This window comes from Parasteatoda tepidariorum, chromosome 1 (assembly GCF_043381705.1).
Source record: "Parasteatoda tepidariorum isolate YZ-2023 chromosome 1, CAS_Ptep_4.0, whole genome shotgun sequence".
Classification (NCBI taxonomy): domain Eukaryota; kingdom Metazoa; phylum Arthropoda; class Arachnida; order Araneae; family Theridiidae; genus Parasteatoda; species Parasteatoda tepidariorum.
In genome coordinates this window covers 87,124,052-87,145,254 of record NC_092204.1, presented here as the reverse complement: position 1 = coordinate 87,145,254, position 21,203 = coordinate 87,124,052, and the positions used below count along the sequence as shown (strand labels likewise).

Here is a 21,203-nt window from a genome sequence, read left to right as displayed (position 1 = left end):
ATTTATTAAGTTATCATGAAAATTATCTAAATTTGTCATTATTTATAATAAATAATGGCGAATTTTTATTAACTATAACTAAAATTTTGTAATTAAAAAGGCCATGAATAAGTTCCGAAAATTAGAATCTTTTTTTTAAAAAAATTTGTTAACTATAGCTAAAATAAAAATTGCCTGATTATTACGACTACTTTCACATTAAGTCTCACATTTTTGGCACAAATTTAGCGATTTAGAAGTCAACTAATAAAGACTAAACACACATTCTGAACTTCTCTTTTTCTATATTGATTTATTAAAGAATCAAGCATACTATAATGAAAAGATTACTCTGGGATATATACTTAACGTTTTTCAAGAAATAAAATTTTTATTTTATAGTTAATACGAAACATAAATAAAGGAATATATTTAAAAACGAACTTTTAGTAATACAATAAGAATACTGAAGAAAAAAAAATAAAGCCTAGAGCATCATGAATTTTCCAATAACTTTTTAATTATTGTGTAAGTTAAGAAAATTGATTATTTTTATTTATATACGTTTATTTTTGTTTTTAACTAATAAAGTCTTATACAATACGAATAATTTAAAATAATTTTTGCTAATAATTTTTTTAAAGGAATTTAACTCAAAATAAGTTTGAAAAACCCTTTTCGAAAAAATTGTTCACTAGTTGCTGTAAATTAACCTATTCATAACTACAAGAAAGTTTCACAAATTCTAATAATTCAACAAAATAAAGTTATTAAACTTATGACGAGAGCTGACTTAAGACACAAGTTATATAGAATCTTTTAGAAAAAAATATTAAAATTACAGACTAATCTTTTACAAAATAGGAGTATTTATCACTAAACGAAGTTATAATGTGCATTCATTTACGTAAATAATATTTAATAACAATTGTCTTTTGCTTAAAATATATTGGAAGTTCTAGGGCAAATGGTTAACAATTAATAAATACGAAAGAATCCTTGGAAAAGTTGCAACAATTAGCAGCCCCTCCGTTTTTGCCTCCTTACCCGAGAAGAAAAATGAACTAGCTCACTTTCCTCCTTGCTTATCGCCTCAAGGGGGACCACAAGCAAGAAAGATGAGAAGCAATGGCGGAGTTTCTCTCAACCGTGCAATTTGGCAGTCTAGATGTTGGAAATGGTATATTTAAATAGAAAGAGGAAGACGACACCCAAGTGTGGATTTTTCTATGCACATTCAAGATTTTTTATGAAACTAACTTAAATTTGCGGCTCTAATATAACAGAGCAATAATATTCTCTAACTTGATTTTATTACTCTATGCATTTTTAGTGATAATAAATTTCAGACAAAAAAAAATTCTAATAATTTTTTTTATATGCGATTAATACTGTAACATACTATATTTTAATTACAACCCATGTCTTTCGACTGTTGACAAATTTATTAACTAATACAAAATAAATAAGAATTAACTTTAATTAAAAGTTGATCTCGCATTTTTTTCTAAATATTACATTCTATAAAACTTTTTAAATGTTATATTACCATACTTAAAACTTACGCAACATTTTAAAAGTGATTAGTATTTCTACCATAGCAGTATTCCTTCCCCTAGATTTTCAAATAAACGGTAAATAAATGTAACGATCTTGAAACATTTCCTATCAATGTTTTAAATATTAAACAAATTAAAATTAACAGACAATTGAAAGTTAAATTCGCAACTGTAGAAAACAAAATTTAAATACTTTCGTAAATAATTATACCTACTAACATATTAAAATATAGGTAAATGAAAATTAAAGTATGTAGAAAAACATATTTTAACTCGTGTTTAATTTCCCTGTGTTAAGATTTAAAAAGGAACATTAAAAAAAATAATAATTTGACATTACATTCATTTTAATGAACGCTCTGGAATAAAATAATCGAGTCATTAAGTTTCAGATAGGAAATACAAAATAACATTACAATAAAGTTTATAGATCTTTTTTCTGATACATAAACGCACAAATGGCATAGGAAAGAATCTTCACAATGAAAAAAAAAAATTCAAAATAATAATAATGTATAAATAATTATTACCGGCGCGAAGGCAGATTCTAATCTGTGAAAGAAACAATTTATTAATTTACTCCATTTTAATCATTGTGACTTTTACTTCATAAAAAAAATCTCAGCGCATAATCAACGTTGTTTGGACCCGATAGAAAATATTCTTCTTTATGATTTGTTTTAAAATATTATACATACTAATGCTACTTTTATTACAATAACTAGGTGAAAAAACATTAAAGGATTAATTAAGATTTTAAAAAATGAGATAGTTTATCTTTTGAAAACGTTTCCAGGAAGCACGGAAATGCACCACCTTGTCTTTCACATAAGTTATATACAGGGGTCTGTTTAGAAGAAATTTGGGTCCGTTAAGGGACCCTTCACAAAATATCTTTTCATAAAAACGGACCCTTCACAAAATGATTTTTCTTTTAATCGGACCCTTCACAAATTTGTTTATCTTCATTATTATTTTGTTAATCGAATAAACCCTTTCCAGGGCAGAAAACAAGAAAGATGGATGTAAACGAATTAAGTTTTGTCTTCGGCAGACGATTCTTCCATTATTCGTCCGAAATGAATATTCTGCGTTCAGCAGTATAGGCTAAATACCAAATATTTGTATGTTGCATCTCTAGTTTAGAAGCAGCAATTGCTGTTTATTTTTGAAAATTTCATTTTTTTAAATTATAATTTTACAGTGCCGAGCATAATCTTGTATCTATTTACAATTTAAAAACTCCTTGAAAAAGTGTTTTGCAATAACCGGACCCTATTTGCACAAATTCATAAAAGCGGACCCTGGTTGAAAGAATGTAATTTTTTCACAATTTCACGAAAAACGGACCTTTCACAAAATGTCTGGACAGACCCCTGATATATATATACCAAAATAATAAAAAACTAAAATTGTATTGAAAAAACATTTGTAATATAGTTAACTAAAAAAGAGATGATTTATTATTGTTTCTGTAATTCGAAATATATCAAAATTCTTCTCTTACGTTTTTGCCCCAATTATATAATTCGTTTGCCAAAGATAAATCATGTATAAAATAATTTTTATAATTATATTAAAAAACAGCAAAAAATAATTGGAAGATTAAGAAAACTGCGCTTAAAAAAATTACGCACCTTTAAAATTTCTCGAGAACTATTCGACCGATATCATCGTTCAAATTTTGTATTTTTTGATTTAAAAGTACTTTGAAATGATGTAAAAATGTGTATAATTTACAATTAAAATTTATTCAATAATTATTAAATAAATCAATAAAAAATAATTAATAAAACTTTTTTACTTGGAGTTGTAACTGGACAAACAAATTTCATAATTGTACGCAAAAATGCTAAAAAAGTGCCTGAGCTTTAACAAAATAAGCTTAGAGCAAAATTAACATTATGGGGTTAACTTTATTTACTCTTTGCCTGAACTATCGGAATTTTATTACCGCCCCCCCCTAAAAAATAATAATTCAGGGTTAAGAATTTAAATTCAGCGAAAAGAAAGTATGTTTATTTACAGAACGAATTTGTATCTGATTTTGTAACTTAGAATATCATCCCTTCAAATTAATTTGCATTTTTAAAGTAAGCTTCAAACCATTAAAATTAAATCTAAAAATCCGATCTTTCCCTCTTTTTCTTTTGTTGCTATTTTGTAATTGTTTTGCCGACCTATTTTGGGATAAGAACATTAATGAATGTCTTAACACAGCTATTAAAAAAAAAAAAAAAAAAGGGGGGGGGAGCCTTGCATTATTTAATAATCCATAATTTAAGTTAAATATTAGCCTCGTTTGACGTCTCATCTTTCCATTTTCTTTTCTGAGTACTAACACTTTAAACCTAAACTCACATAAAATTTCTGTTGTACGTACGCTTATTTTGTAAAATTACGACTCAAATAACTTCAATAACATAAAAATGAAGGTGATCTTGGCTACTAATTGATCTTCTATTAGCCCTAGAGCTTGAACTGACCCTCTGTCAATCCAATCACATTTGAGGACCCCTAAAATACAAGTTATGAAACAACGTTGTAGAAGTAGCAATGAGTAATTTAATTGGTCGTCTCTTCTGAACCAAAACTGAAAAAACAAGTTCATCTAAGAAAAGAAAATAATGAAGGCAAGCAAAAGAAAATCGCCATGATACCAAAGTAACAGAGCAAGTCTCGTGCACGCGGTTCACGTTTCGGAGTTCATTGCCCTTTGATGGGAGCGAAATCCACTATAAATGGCAAGAAAAGGTCCAACCAACCAGAGGTGGCCTACTTCCGATTAAAAAGATAAAATATAAAAAAAATTCCCCTTTTGTCCACTTTCAATAAAAGTTAACGAAAATTTTTTAACAGAAGCAAACGGAACGAATTACGAAATAGCCTAACCTGTTGCAGTGAACAGAGATCAGAACACTACATGACACGAAAAAGAAAAGTAGATAAGGCAGTTAAATGATAAATTAAATATGTTTAACATAAAAAAAATTTTCGCTCACAGAACAATTATTTCTATTAGGAACGGTAGTTAAAACTTAAAATAAACCTTCGTTCCGGCCTTGTTTTATACTATTTGTATGTGAGTTAAAAAGAAAAAAGAAAACAAGACTTAAATCAAGTTATTTTATTCTTACTTGAAAACAGAAAACTTATCAGAATGATTGCTTAAAATCATTTTATAGAATTTTTAATTCCTTTTATTAACAAGTTTTATTTCCTTAAAAAGAATAACAAAAAGTCAGTCATTTCTTAACAGTATACTTCTATATCAGCTTGCCAAATTGATATTAATAAAAATCGAATTAATGTGAGTGAAAATATCATAAAATATTAATATTCACATAATATATGAATATACCATTTTTGCAGGAATTAAAAAAGAAAAGAAAAATAATTTTCTTAATAAATTTGCCCAATCATAAAATTAAATAATGAGTCATTTTCTATTGTTTTCGCTTAATTATTATATCGTTTTTTTAAGCTGTTTCGTAAAAGTAGATTTCTTCAATAACTTTATAGTAGCAACTTCATTTAGTTATATTATTAAAAATATTTTAAAGCACACATATTTCAGAATTCTTTAAAAATAAATCAATATAAGGGATACATGAATGCTTATCATGTAAACTCCCTGTAAAACAAATCCCTATTAAAAGTCAAAAACTTATAATTTTTCATTTATTTCATTAGTAATATATCATTTTTTTAAATAAATTATCATTTATTTAGAATTTTGTTGAAAACATGGTCTTTTAGATTATATGCTTTTTAGAATTCTTTAAAAACAAATAGGTTACATATTTGAATACTTATCCTGTAAATATATTGTATTTCCATTGTTCATTCAAATCCAGTCAACAATTGTAAAAATCTACAAATCTAATAAATATGTGACAGTATAAGGAATGAGAACAGAGACAATACATTTTAAATTTATTTTTAAAAATAAAATTCAACTTACTCACAGTTGCTGTCTTCTAAAATCCGAACAGAAATAAATCCACGGTTACCTGTTAAAAATGCTTGAAATCCGAGGCAGTAAGTAGTGTAAGGATATCCAAGGGAGAGGAAATGGTACATCCAAAAAGCGAAATATACGTAATCCACAGTATCGGAAACACACGCGCGTATATTTTTAATCACACTGGTAATCCAAGGGAAAGGCAGGTAATCCAAAATGAGAAATATCCACTGGTATATCCTATGGGTATGAACACATATATCCAAAGAAATAAAATCCCGGTTATGCACACGCAGAATGTCACTTTAAACGCATTCTAGAAACACAAAATCGCGTAATCCACCAGATGATAAACATTTATTGACGCCTTTTTGGCGATTCGTGGAAAATCCGTTGCACGGTAACTAAATCCACAACAATCAAAAAGAATAAAACGTATAATCCTAAAAAAATCATTTTCTACAACATTAAACATAAATTGAGAATTCAGAACTAAAATAAAAAAAATAGTAAAAATTAATGTTTAAACAAAATATAAAACAAAAGAAAACTGGGCTCGTATCTAGATCTCACCCTTAATTATTATTTTTTATTTCTTTAATAAAAAAAAAGGTAGTTAACTCGTGTACTGATATTAATAAGTCCAAAAAATTCTCAAATTATTAATAGAAAAAATTTCTAAAACTAAAATATGACATTAAACTAAAAGCAAAATCTTACTTTTACCAATTACTTATTTTTAACGAAGTTAAATGAATTCATCGAATCGACTGTGATGTATTAGCATGAGATATAGATAAGAGCCGGAACGAAATAAAAACGAAACAAGCATAAGTGAAATCTTAAACGAAACTAACAAATTAATACAATAAATGAAACAAAAAACTATTTATATTACAGAAATGGCCAAAATTGCAAATTTTCTCATAATATACTTCACGTGATAAAAATAAAAACGTACCAAATTCGATATGCAACTTCATAGTTATCTATTTAATTAAATTTTTAACAGAATAATCAGTTTAACACATTCAATGCCACTAATAAATAATATTGATATGGTGGGGAGTCGATTTAATCAAAATATTGATATGAATCGTTCAAATTGTGTGCTACGTGATGCAAAAATATTAAAAATCAATTAATTTGTTAATCAATTAAACTTTAATAACTAATTTATCGACTATTAAATTTATTAAGTCTATGTAAATCGATAAATAAACAATACTTCATTAATTTAATTTCAAATATTATTATGTTATGTTAATAGAGCTAAATGTTAAAGCAAAATATAAACCTAAAGTCAATTATTTGTATTTTACCTGAAATCATTTATTTGTTTTGGAAATAGTTGAATATGAAATAGTTACTATAAATAAGTGGTACATTAACCTTGCTGAATTAATAATGATTATTAATACTTAACAAATGTGAGGATAATTTTTTTCTCCCAAAACGCTTTTGAAAGCATGTAAGTTTTAAAACCTAAATTTGTATTCACTAAAGGTATTTATTGTTTTTAATTTTAAAAAATGATTATAATGTGATATATGAGAGAAATTTATGCTTATATAACTGGTAAATTTTAACAAGATACAATAATTTTAAAAGAATATCATTTGAATATGAAATGTTGCTCTTAAAATACTACTGTCATTTTACCTTATTTCGTTAATAACTATAAAAATACAATCTACTTTAGTCATAAAAATATAATGTTTCAAGTCGAAATCATTCGGTAGATAATTATTTTAAATTCACCTATACCTTTTTTTTTATTTCTACAATTACTTTCGATCTACTATAATATGTTTGTAGATGAGAATTATACAAGTGAGGCTAATTTATCGTTGAAAACTAGGGGATATTGTTTTATTTCGTTTTAACTTTTAAAATTGCTTGGTCTTATAAGTTCAGATTCAAGTGCTTTTTTTTTCTTCTTTTAATTATGAAATTAAATTAGCCCTCGCTTTTCATGTTCAAGTTTTCAGAGTAGGCAAAGAATGTGTTAAATATAAAATTCATGACTGACCGAGAAAAAAAAATGTCGATTGAAAAAACTTCTCAAAACGATCGAACCACTGAAATTATTTATTGAATGATTTAATTTATATGAATTACAAAGTCAAAAATTATAAATCAGCCAAAAAAGGAAGATGGCAGAAATAACAAGGATAATCAAATATCTGGTACCTATGCAGCTCAATATAATTTAAAAACTGTAAACTTAAATAAATTTCCCCTTAAATAATTCAACGTTGCTGCAGTAATAAAATGAACAATTTCCACAGCAATGTTTAGGTGAATGACACTATTACTGGTTCATCATCTAGAATGCCAATAACATAGATAAACAAAATTACGTAACTAATCACTTACCCATATCGTGGTGTGCGACCGGCAGTATAGGGCGCTTGCGCCGGTCGCACTAAAGCGTCATCTCTTTCGTGGATATAAATTGCAGATGAAGCTGTACTTGAGGCTGGAGGTTCGTAGTAATCAGTTTTTAAAGTTCTGTCATCAATTTTGTTGTCCGCATTGTGCGCTTTAGAAGCGGACTTAATGTCAATGAATGCAACCGTTGCGCAAGATCCACTTTCTTCTTCTTTTTTAGGTAGAATTTTTACACTCTGCACTTTACCATACCTGAAACAAAATTATAAGGCCATTTAAATATTTAAACACAACTAAAGTGCATAGACCCATTCACGACAAGAAAAAAAGCGCTGCCCCATATAGTAACAGTAACGTTGGAATCTACCAGAAAGAAAAGAAAAAGAACAAAAGCAACGATTTCTCACAATACATCGAAACTGGACACATCAACTTCACACCTTTACATAGAAGTAAATAACTATTTTGTCGGTCATATATTTTCAAGGTTGCATATTTCAAGGTTATATACTTTGAACATTCGTATGATATTCACACTTCAGAAACTCAGAATCTCCAAAGGATGAATTTAACCCGTAAAACTAACATGATTGAACGATGGAAACTACGCAACGGATGGCAATATGAAATAATGCTCCAAGTAACTTAAAATTACATTGAAGTAGATACTTTTTAGTAAAACACACTTTATATTAAATTGAATCAGAAAAAAATATGAAACATGCATTTAAGTTGTTAATTAAGCCAAAAACAAACCTTTTACGCGATACAAAATTCAATTCTGGTTGAGAATTAGTAGAGCAACAGCAATTAAAAACCATTCAATGTTTTTGTATAGTGTTAAGAGTCGACGTGGCGTATCAATAGCTACAGGTCTGGTTTCTTAGGACAANTTCCAGCTGACGCCGACGTTTAGGACGACAGGCTAAGAAACCAGGCCTTACCACATCCAGACTAAAGAATTTAGAGGAAATTGTGATAAACGTCACTCTAAGACACACAATATGGGTCATCTTTAAAAGAAAAAAGTTACAAGTAGTGTCCCGTCAGTTCAATAACACTCCCCCCCCCCTTTTTTTCCCATCACAATGTTTATATTTTATCTTGAGAAGAAAGCTTCCTTACTATATTAGTTTCAGGTATTTCTACGTCATAGGGGCCCCAATATGGTGACGACTTTGGAAAGGTCAGCACTTTAATTTAGAGACACCACGGCACTATCGTATAATTGAAGGGTGTTTCAAACTATTATTTTAATGTTCTTTTTAATTGATTTCTAAATTTAAAAAATTATTCAGGTTTGTCAAAGCTTCGCACGCAACCATTAAAAAATAGAAAGATTTTAACAGTCCTGTTCAAAGCTTTTCTATGTTTAGTTTATGTACGGGATTTAGCACAGACAAGGACATCGAGAAAAGAGAGCCTGAGCAACTTGCTCTATATGTAGGCTGCTGAGACTACTTAAAAAGGAAATCAGTTTGCTCATTAAAGACTTTTAGTGCAATTAATGTCTGGTAGTTGACAAGAAAGTGAGAAAAACCAATTTTTCCAACGGAAATTTTTAGATGCACATTTGCTACTACCTCAATTTTACTTGTCCTAATTAGCTTTCCTCTATAAGTTAAAAAAATGCATAAATAAGTTCACTTTTTATAGGAGGTAAGGAGGCTTTCTCTTTTAGAAGGTATTGACAAGGATCTGGGTTAAACCTCATAAGACTTTTGCATCTCAAAAAGAATCCTTGTGTAAGAAACCGGGACTAAATATCAACAGGTGAGTTGTGACACGTTCACAGCTTTGCGTTACAATTAAGAGCAAATGTAATACATTTGCAATATTATGTAAATTTTCATATATTACAGGCAGTTAAGTTTCATGTTTAGAAGTTAAACTGTGATAGGGCATTTAAATTATATGTAGCCAAGGTATTTCTTGTCACTTGGGTAAAGTGTTAAGATTCATAAAAAAAAAAAAATTTTAACATTTTAAAATTTATTTAGCAGTACTGAGTGTAACATAGAAACTCGTTCTTGTAATACTATTTATTTTATCAGTAGTTGAGTTGATGGAACTGTTCTAAAAATGTCTAAATTGCAGCGATAAAAATTTAAGGAAAAAAAAATTTTTTGTTACAAGTATTTTAAGCAAAGCAATCATATAAAAAATAAATCGATCAAAAAACAAAAAATTGATGCGTTTCACTTACGTCTCTTACACATTAAATGCAAAGTTTACTAACTTAAATAGTAAGTAATTTCCTAAAACTGAGGGGGGAAATTATGAAAAAGAAAATTTGAAGAAAAAAAACAACGGAAATTACTGATTTTCAACAACTTATTTAACAATTTTATTACATTTATCTAGTTGTTGAGTATAAATAAATTATAGTGAAAACCTCCATTTAATTATAATTATAGCGCAATTTTTTCTGTCATTGAATTTAATAAAATCTCTACCTTGAGCAGGTCTTTTCAGAAAATTAAGACAATATTTTCGTTAAATAAGGCAATTTTCCCTCAACAAAACACTCTTTTTATTTACTGCATAATTATATGTAAAAAATTGGAAATCATCAATTTTAAGCTTTGTTGCAGATTTATATTAAAAAATGCATTATTCACATTTTTTATTGCAAAAGTTAAATTTATTTTAAACCCTATTACGTATATTTAGATTAGAAGTGTAGTATTCTCTCATCAACATTTCGCGTAAAATCTCAGAGATCAAACGATAGAGAAATTTAAACGGTTGTTGTACGCAACAATTAAAACAGACATTTCAACAAAATTTAAAGAAAAAGAAAACAATCAGACTAAACGTGATCAGTTAAAACACGCCTTCTGTTCATTATTTTAATAACCAAAATATTTTACAATTATTATTAAATTTTAAATAATTTAAAATTTAATAATGTATGAATTCTGTTATTTAAAATTTATAGTAATATTGTAAAATATTACAATTCTGTGTACTGCTAAACAAAACAATTTATAACAAGGAAATCTGAAAATTGCAGAAAACTTTAAGGGCATTTAAATAGACGAAGTTGAACAGAATTAGAAAACAAATAAATATTGCAAAATAATAATAATAAATAAATAATAATGTTTTAATTATTTCATTACGCGAGTATTTTTAATAAGATTGGTTTTTGCGTCTTCGTTTTAATTACAACTTATCGTAATTAAAATTACATATGTAGTTTTATTCAGCTTTCTGTTACTTTACTCTCTCTTTTAACAGCTTGAGGAGGCATAACCATCAGACTTGACCCTGGTAGAGAGAGATTCTATTTTGAAGGATCTGTTTTAAAGAAATACAAACAGTACGTGCGACAAAATTGATTTCATAGAGTTGAAAATTACTTTCAATGAAAACTAAATTATTAATAGACTTTCAGATGAAAAATTGTCAATTCTTATCATAAAAGTTACATAGCAAAATTGATTAACGTGCCAGGCAAGACATAATACATAGCACTTCAAACAATTCTAATTATCACGTCTCTAATAAAACATTTACTAGCAATGGATGATGCTAACTTCTAGCAGAATTTATTCAGGGTCTGCAAGAAACATTAAGCAAACATCGTAATCCCGACGAATACCATTACAATTACGCTCGCTACCAAATCCTATCAGATGGTCTCACGCAACAAGTTTTCAGAATAATATTAGATAGCCTAGGCGATAAATCATATCACTCACAGCAACAGACAAAAGGACAGAAATGGGCGTTCTCAAGGACAAAGGGAGTGATTTAATAATATCTGAGATTTAAATTCGATCAAGTTCCCAGGTTTATCAAGGGATGTAATTTTTTTTTAAAGATAATATGAAAATGATATTTAAAACAGAAGCATGCTAAAAAACTCAGTCAAAAAAATTTTCAGTTATTTATTATGCCTATTACCCTAAAATATTTTCATTACAATCAACCAATTATCAGTTATAATTCACTTCAGTTCAAATTATTATTTTCTATTTAAAGAAAAAAAAATTAACAATAATATATGATTTAATTAAAGAAGTGTATCAACATTAGCAACAACTATTAATATAAACAAGGAAAAACTAATTTCCCTCATTCATACAGGATCATTTTCAACTATTTCGTGAGTACGACTGAGCTTGCGTCTTAATTTCATGAAAAAAATATTTGAAAATCCGAATTATAATATTAGGTGACATTTTACAAAATTTTCAAGAGGTGATATTACCCGTTAACCGAAAAAGTTCTGATAAAGAGACCTTATTTAATATTCATTATTGCATTTTCTAATGGAATCAGTGTTCTCCCTAAGCATTTTAGGAAAGGCGGCTTCTCCTGCCACCCCTATGATCCCTATAACTCCGCCATCCCTTAAAAACACTGCCGTTTTATTCATATTCCATTTTTAAGAAACATTAATTAACTGTTAACATAATAATTACACACAATTATCTGTGTTTATAGGTTTCATTCTGATTACTATTACAAATATGTTACTATGCTAAGTATATTCTCAACTGATTAAATTTTTATAAGTTTCCCTTTTTTTTTTAGAGGGGACACATTAATATATTTTTTTAAGTGATTCAAAATAAATACCTTCTTTTAAAAAAAATTTCACCGTTTATTGTTTTTCTAATAATATTCAATTTAAATTCTAGAAAAAAAATCCTATAAGTTGTTCCTCAAACATTTTTTTTCTTGGTTTACTTTTAAAAAAAATGTATGCACAGAGATAGTCTCTAAGCATGCATTCTTCTAATTGGGTATAATATGAAAAAAGCATAACTACTTCCACTTACTAGGAATAACATTTACCTTTTAGTTTAATTAATAAACTGAGGTTTAAATATGTTTACTAAATTCATAAACTTCGGTAAAACAACAATATAAATTATTTCCAAAGGAACTAGACTAATACAATTCCAACCTGGCGAGTAGCGACTTATAAACAAGACACTTCGTTTGATGCTTTTATTTGTTGCTAGAAATCAGGTTCGCAGAAAATGCTGTTTACTAGTTAAATTTAGTAGGAATAACACGATCTGTGACGTAGGCTATAGTATACCCAATTATTATTTATAAACTACAAATTTTTCTCTTATTTAGATAATGAGTTAAAATTATCTATTGAAATATATATCTAAAATAGTATAAAACTGTAACTTGAAATTGTTGAGGATCAAATTCAGTTATTACATGATATTACACATTTTGATAAATTTTTACGGTGAGTGTCCTTTCAAAACTCTAAGTGACCGTTTCTGTGAGGAAGCACTCTGCCCTTTTTTATTCCTAGAGAGAACTCAGTGGAATATATCATTAAAAATAGTAGAATGAAAAGATATAAGAACAAATTCAAATTACGAGGTAATGAATTTTAGTTCTTTCAACGATATGCTTTATTGCTTTAACGAAATCAAAACAAATTAATATATAATTAATAATTACATGCTCAAAATATCTTTATTTACATGATTTTTTAAACTGACTTTGCAATTTTGCTTATCATTTTATTCTTAAATCAAAACAGATTAATATAAAATTAATAATTACATGCTCAAAATATCTTTATTTACATGATTTTTTAAACTGACTTTGCAATTTTGCTTATCATTTTATTCTTAAATCAAAACAGATTAATATATNATTAAAGTCAAAACTAAAAACAGAAATTAAAAAATTCAAAATAAAAGACGTTGGGAGCATTTTAAAAATTATTAAATTGTTTTTAAAAAAATTGAATTTTTCAAAAATGGCTGAAAATTTTTTTTCTAAACTTTCAGAATATAATTAGTTAGCTAAGATACATGTTGGAAGAAGAAAAAAATTCACTTTTAAAGAGAAAAAAAAATTTTTTTTTGAAGGTCCACTGTAGCCTTAAACGGTGTCCTTTCTTTCAAGCTTTCTAACCAATTAAAATAAAAATTAGTCATAGTTCGAGTCTCTTCCAACCCATATCAAAACTTTTATTTTGATAATAAATGAGTATATATATTTGATGAAAGAAATTGTTTAAATTTAAAACGGAAAAAAAAAATTATAAAAAAATTAAACCGTTTAAAAATTTACGAATCTGGCTAGATTTTCTAGTCAAGATGAAAATCATTAAAATCACTGAAAAATTCCAACTTTTGCATATTTTTATCGTTTCAAAAGCAATACAACGCTGAAGTAATTTTACAAAATTTTAAAAATTACATCACAAGTGCCTTATATTTACACAAAACTCATTTTTCTTCATACTGACCAACCATATTTTGCCATTTTCTAATTTAGAATCGAGGATAACAATGAAAGATGGACAACCCTTTAACCCAGTGTTTCCCAAACTTATGACTTTAGTGTACAGTTTCTAAATTTCTCATAACGCTGTGTACCACTAATAAAAAAAATGAAAGTATCTTTTACTATAAAAAAAATTGCCTAGTCCCGTACCTCTGGGGGTACGCGTACCACACTATGGGAAACACTGCTTTAACCGAACAATCACTGATAACTTACTAATTGACCAAAGTAATGAATGTTTTAAACGCGCATTAGTTATTAAAGAATTAGTATATTTTTACAAAAATAAAAACGCTTTTTATAGGACAACAGATTTTTCGAAAATCAGCCTAAACTAAAACTAGTTAGCTTGATTAATAGTTATTTAGCTTTAAATTGTTAGCTTTCTGTTTATTATTATTTTTTGAAGAACTCGTTTTAATATAATAACACATTGAAATTATTGTAAAATATGTTGTAAAATAATCTTAAGTTTAAAAAAAATCAAACGAATGAAACTATGAAAAATGGATTATTTTTTAACATCCAACTTATGTATGTTGAAAATAGAAAATTTCCCATCATAAGTGGGGAAAGCAATATTAGAAAGAAGAAAAAAAATTTAACTCAACGCAACGTCTTGGCTAGCGTTCAAAAACTCAGGAAGCGAAGACAGGGCGAGAATCGCAAATCTAATGATTAGTATGTTGTACCTTGAACTGTTTTTACAACTCGAATAACCTGATATGCCGCAAGCATCGCTGTGCAGACTGGTTTCTTCGAATGAAATACCACAACTTTCTCCTCTCAGCTATTATCTCACATTTACTGGCAAAAATAAGCTCTTTGGGAAAAACGTCGCATGACAAATCCTAGCCTTTGATATCAGACAGATAACATTAAAAATTTATGCTGTATTCAAAATAACTTTTTTATTTTAGATTTGAAACCTTTTCCTAGGAAAATAAACTTATCCATACTTTTTTTTATACCATGAACTCACCATTTGCAAGTGAAGTAAGAAGATTAATATCTTTTCTCTTTTGCAATATTGAACAAAAAGTCTGCATAGATATTAATCATTAAGTATGTACAGCTAAATGTCTTTGAATTCAAAGCAAAAATTCTTTTTAGCATATGGATTTTTGGGGAGCTGAGGTAATAATCAAAAGGGTAAAAAAAAACAACTAATGTTTGAATCATTCTTTTTGTAATACTCCGGAAAAAACTAACAAGAGGCTGACAGTTATATCTGCATGTCAAGTATAAGCTTTCACTAAGCAGGGATAGTAAAACGAGTTCATGCAACAATTGATGAAAAAAAAGTGGCGGTTCTATATATAAAACTTATCGACATCTCATTTTAGCTACCACAACAACTAAGAAAAAAAATCTTGTCAAGAAAAGAGTTGAGCATAAATATATATACATTTTATCAATAAATATTTTTTTGAATAACCACGATTTTGTAATCGAACTACCAAAAACAAACTAAAAACGAAGCAATTTTTTGTTTTTGTTCTTTTAAACACCATTCAAGCCAAATCTGGTATATGCATTTCAAGTAGCTGGGCAAAATTTCATAAAACAATTGAAGCCGCAATCAGAAGAAAGGTAAACACTGATAAAAACGTTTTCAGAAACTAAATTACCTATATGTTAAGTCAATTTAGAAAACAATTTAGAAACTTAATTATTAATATTAAAATAAGCTTTTTTAAAATAGGGAACTTATCCATGCCCTCTTTAGAAAAGCCCCCATTAAAACATGAAAACCCAGAAAAGCCCAATAAAACCCACCCGGGTTGGGGTTTTCTAGAAAAACCCGAGTTTTTTTGCAACCCTGCAAAATTCTAACAACCACCCTATTTAATTTCTCTATTAAATTTTACCAATTGATCTACTAAGAAAAAAAAAATCTTAATGATGAAAAAATAACATTACATTGATGAATTTCACAAATAAATACACGAAAAAAAGACGTACTCAGCAAAAACATTAATGAATTAAAATTCTTAAACAGAATCTACATTGAAAGTTGATAAAGTTATCTGTAGCTGTTTCAAGCCATCATTATTTATGAAATAAAATAAGCAAAAAAGATGAGACTCCGTTTACTACAATTTATCTACGAAAAGCACAAGTACAGTATTTGTTTTCTTCCAAAAGCTGAAATGCCATTCAAACTTACAATGTCATTTAATTATCATATATATCTTTCATATAATAATGAAAATCTTAAAAAAGATACGATTAAAAACTTCTAATCTTTGGTTTTATTACTTATAATCACTCGTGAATTAGCTGAAAAATTAACAGGAATCACATTTAAATGAAGAAAAAAAATTAAAATAGGTAAATAAACAAAGTAGTGTCAAGCTTGGAACAGATAAAATGTTGCTTTGGAATCCGGGTAAATACGAGGCAAGTATTGGTTAGGCTCTCACTTTAAAGGATACGTGATTTTTATGAAGTTAAAAAAATTTTTGCCTTAACTTATTCATAGTGAGAATTACCGATATAAATAAAAAAAGATTTTAATAAATTGAGAAAACAAATTAAAAGTTAAAACTTTTTTAGCCTAACTATTAATAACTGTAATCAAAACAATTTAGTTTTGCTATAAGGTCATTTATAAAACGCAAAACTGCACAGCCAGCGGAATAGAACAAAAGCTTTTAGGAAAATCAAACACATTTGTTGGGGTCGATAATTTTGCAACGTGTCACTTTCCTGCCCCTCCATCACCCCAAACCCTATAGCAGTAATTCTGAATAAATAAAAGAACAGAATAAAAGAGAATAAAAAAGAAAGCTGTAAAAAGCACAAAGAAAATTCTTTTCTAGCTATTGCGTGCATTAGATCGTTAGCTCACTCCGGGTTGCAATGCAGGCAAATGATAAATATCGAGCAGTCTTGCCTGGTATCGTAAAGGTCACCTCTACAAATCATGCGCTCGCTGGAGAGAGAATCAGTTGATCATTGCCCTCGCTGGGCCTCTGTTTATCTCCGCTACTTCCACCAATGGGAATGCATGTCGATGTTCTAAACCCCGCCTAGTCAAGCCTGCGCAAGCCATTTGCCCAACCCATCAATTTTCTTTTTTACCACTTTATTCAAATTGCACATGCAGGTCCGATCAATGGGATATAATGGATGGTTGGATAGACGGATGGCTATAGCCTAAAGAAAGAAAAGTGGCACGGAATGTATTTATAACTAAAGCTATATCAGATTCAGCTTTCTTAATATTAAATAACAAAATTTTGCTGCATTAGAAGTCTGACAAGAAAAATAACCATTAATAAAATAAATAGACAAAAAACTAACATTAAATAATAACTTTAAATTTAAAAGTAACAAAATTGAGAGTGTTAATAACATCCAGTTACGAATTCCACAAAGACAATTTACCGAAAAGCTAAAAATAACAGTATAGAATACGATAGTCACTATCGCATTCAAGTGAGTGTTTAAAAGACAAATAATAAACAAAAAAGCTTAATTTATTATTCCAAAAAACTTGATATTCAAAAGTAACAAATAAAGTAGAATTGTTAATAACATCCAGTTAAGAATTACACTATGATATTTTATCATAAAGCTGATAAATAAGAGTATTTTAATACGATAGTAACTATCGCATTCAAGTGAGTGTATTTAAAATTCTACAAAAGAAATAGTATCCAGTTACGTTAAAAATAAATGGAACAAAATTTAGAAGAACTTTTAATATTAAGTTTAAATTAGTACAATGAGAAAATTAGGTGAAAGATTAATTGAGGAATGGAATTAACTAATTTAAAACTTACTGAAAATATTAATTTTTAACCCAAATAGAATCAAACAATCCTCTAGAGTTTCAGATTTTGTGTAGAAACATATTTTATGTACTTCTTTTACACAAATAAACAATAAATTTTTAAAAAACGCGGTAACATTTTTCAGATACCATCTTTGTTACGTTACTAGCATTATTACATATTCCAGTTTTGCTATTATTTATATATATATATATAATTTACAGTCGGAAAACAGAATAATGAAAATATATAATCTCTTCACCAGCTAGCACTATTATATTCGCAAAAAGAAGCGCTTTCTAATATTATGTAAATATAGCCAAAGCAAAATATATTAATGCAATAATGTGAGGAGTGCTAAAAAAAATTGAAACGAAAATGGAACACATTAAGTAAAAAATACATACGAAATAAAACATATCAAGTAAAAAACAGAAAATAAGGAAGAAAAAACACAAAACGAAATCTATAAAGCGAGTAGCGAATTTAAAAGAATTTACACCTACCAGAATATTCCAAGAATGATTTAACATATTTTAGTAATAAGTTTAGTTTAGTTGCTGGGTACAAAATATGAAAGCAGAATTGTAAATAGAGGGATCTTTTTTGGCGCGATCTTATTGCAGTACTAAAGCGTGTTTGATTAGTTGGATTGGCCCAAAATGGATGTGCGCTATACTATACTGGAAAATTTTAAGTTTTAAGACTGATGTTTAATTAAACAATTTTAACGATTTCAATAAATTAAAATTTATTTTTTATTAAAAAAGAAACATAATTTGATCGAATTGCATTTGTAAAAGGCAAAAATATAAATTAACAAAGAAGATTTTAGTAAATTTATTAATAACTTTGTGAGAAAAATTTTTACGTTCATAGGGCATAGTTGTTGTAGTTCATTTACGTAGCACTAGAGCTGCACAATGTGCTATTGCCGACTGTCTGGGAAACATCCCTGAGGATGATCCGAAGACAAGCGATTACAATTTTGATCCTCAGCAGAGGAGATGGCACCCCCGCTTTGGTAGCACGACGACCTGCGAGCGAAGTCGATCTTTTTGATCGAACATCGATTTCCAATACCGCCCACCCTCGGTCTCATCGCAGGCTGATCAAAGTGGTTCCCCACCCGCACACTGGCCGTAGTTAGTGATACTTGACTTCGGAGATCAACTGGGTACCGTGTCTTAACGATCAGTCAGGACCTACGTTCAACAAAGGTTTTCCTCATGTAACAGCAATTCAAATACTATAGCAAGTCGTAAAATAAACCAAATATTAAATAAATCATCAATTTTAAGTGAACGCAATTTTGGAAAAATAATTAAGAATTTTATCGCTTCGAAGAACTTTTAGAAAAGAAGTATTTTTTAACCTACATTAAGAAAATTTAATAATAATGTAACTACTTGAATATCCAAAACATTATAATTTCCAATTTTCACCTAACACCCCCCCCCCACAACAAATTGTGAATTCCGAATGACTAATCCAATCCCGTTTAACTAACATACATTTTTAGAAAATGACGCCAAGATCTGCTAGAGTCAGCGATCTGTTAGTTATAAAAACTTTCTTAAATTCATGTATATTTTCCCATCAGGTGGTGTTGAAGAAGCATTAATACCAGTTTCTGAACTTCAACAACTTACCTGATTACGTGTCCTTAAATAAAATTTGATCGCGTGGAACTTAGTTTGTTTAAAACTTGATGATACTTCTATATTTTTTATGTTTATATTTCAAATATTTATTTCAAATTTTAGTGAAATTCTCAATTAATCCGTTTCTCTACAATAATATGATAAGCAAAACATGAGTAAAATTTGATTTCTATTTGAAAGGAGAAGGAAAATAATAAAGCAGACTGTGATGTTACGATTTCCTGTAGAAATAACTTTTTTTTCCACCCTCCCTTCTCTTGTCCTTTGTTTGCATGGAAGCAAAACGGACTGCATGATTGTGTTGCCTTGCGTGACTCTGTTATTGTCTCCAAGACAAGAGGGGACGAGTCGATTTCTAAGAACAGGTTTAGGCACCGAAACGGATATTGCTTCAAAGGAAAAAAGTATATAATAAAACTACACACAAGGGCATGGGAAGAAAATAATCAATTCAAACTAATAAATTATGAAAAAACCACAAATCCTACAATACACAGCTCATTTTATGCACTGCAGCCAGATTTTAAAGAGATTAATATATATATATTTATATATTATAACAAAAAGTCAGATTTTAAAGAAATTAATGTATAATTATATATTAATGTATAATTAATGGATATTATAATAAAAAAATTAACTCATCAGCAGCCAACAACAATAATACATACCTTTGAACGAAAAATGAGTAAGATATATATATAAATATTATTTCTCAAGAAACGTCTTTAATACTAATACTACCCGTTGGAAATTTTAGGCAGTTTTTTTTTTTTTTTTAAATTACAAAAAAGAAAAGAAAATACAAGAACTTTTTAACATTAATAATAAAATTTTATGATTAATAATAACACAGTTTAAATTTTTTATTTTGTAAAGTAGTAGAAATTATAAATTCACTTTACATAATTGGCAAAAGTCCTTGAGAAACCTAGATTCAAAGTTTTTATAACAAAAATTACGTTTGATGGAATTTTAAAAAAAAAATCTCCCTTTATAAGTAAAGTTTCGAACTGAAAACTAATAATGAAATAGCACTCCTAGTACTTTTTACCTTCTGCTTGACTTTCACTTCTTTATTTAGTACAAGTTACATTTACCTTAAATACGCAAGTAAAGCAATCGAGTTAATATAAATCTATTCGAACTTAATCGAGAACTAGCAAAAATATGCACATAAAACAAAACTAAGCGGGAGAAGTTAACAAAATGAAATGAAGTTAACAGCTTGGTAAATGCACATATTAAAGACTACATTTAGCTTCAAATGATATTAAATTAGACAAGTAGCATAGAAATGTAATTTAACTCTTTCGTTTTGTTCAATGGGTAAAAAAAATTTTTTTATTTATTTGTGCAATACTTTCAAGTGATTTACTTATACAATTCTCTCTCCCCTCTTCTTTTTTTACAATTTAAATATCGGACAGTAAATCTAACACGTGCTATACGAAATAAGCTTAATATAAAATCTACAGAAAAATTGCTTAATGTTCTAGTATATATATATATATATATATATATATATATATATCAGGGCTCGAAGAAAGTCAGAAATTTTACCCGTCCCCGAGGACGGCTT

The 21,203-nt window shown here is 28.1% G+C and overlaps 1 protein-coding gene across 7 annotated transcripts in view; it reads right to left on the bottom strand.

The window, feature by feature from the left end:
* LOC107455104 (protein split ends) overlaps window positions 1-21,203 on the bottom strand; it is a 172,012-nt gene that overhangs the window by 109,743 nt on the left and 41,066 nt on the right. For 6 of the 7 annotated variants that reach the window (XM_016072547.3, XM_016072546.3, XM_071183450.1 and 3 more), the window contains exon 2: window positions 7,882-8,148. Coding sequence is in view for 4 of the 7 variants with exons in the window: in XM_016072546.3 (XP_015928032.2) it covers window positions 7,882-8,148 (267 nt within the window). In the remaining 3 variants the exon portion in view is untranslated. Of the gene's footprint in view, window positions 1-5,502; window positions 5,941-7,881; window positions 8,149-21,203 lie in introns of those variants that run through there. The other variant, XM_043040196.2, reaches the window with a different exon arrangement.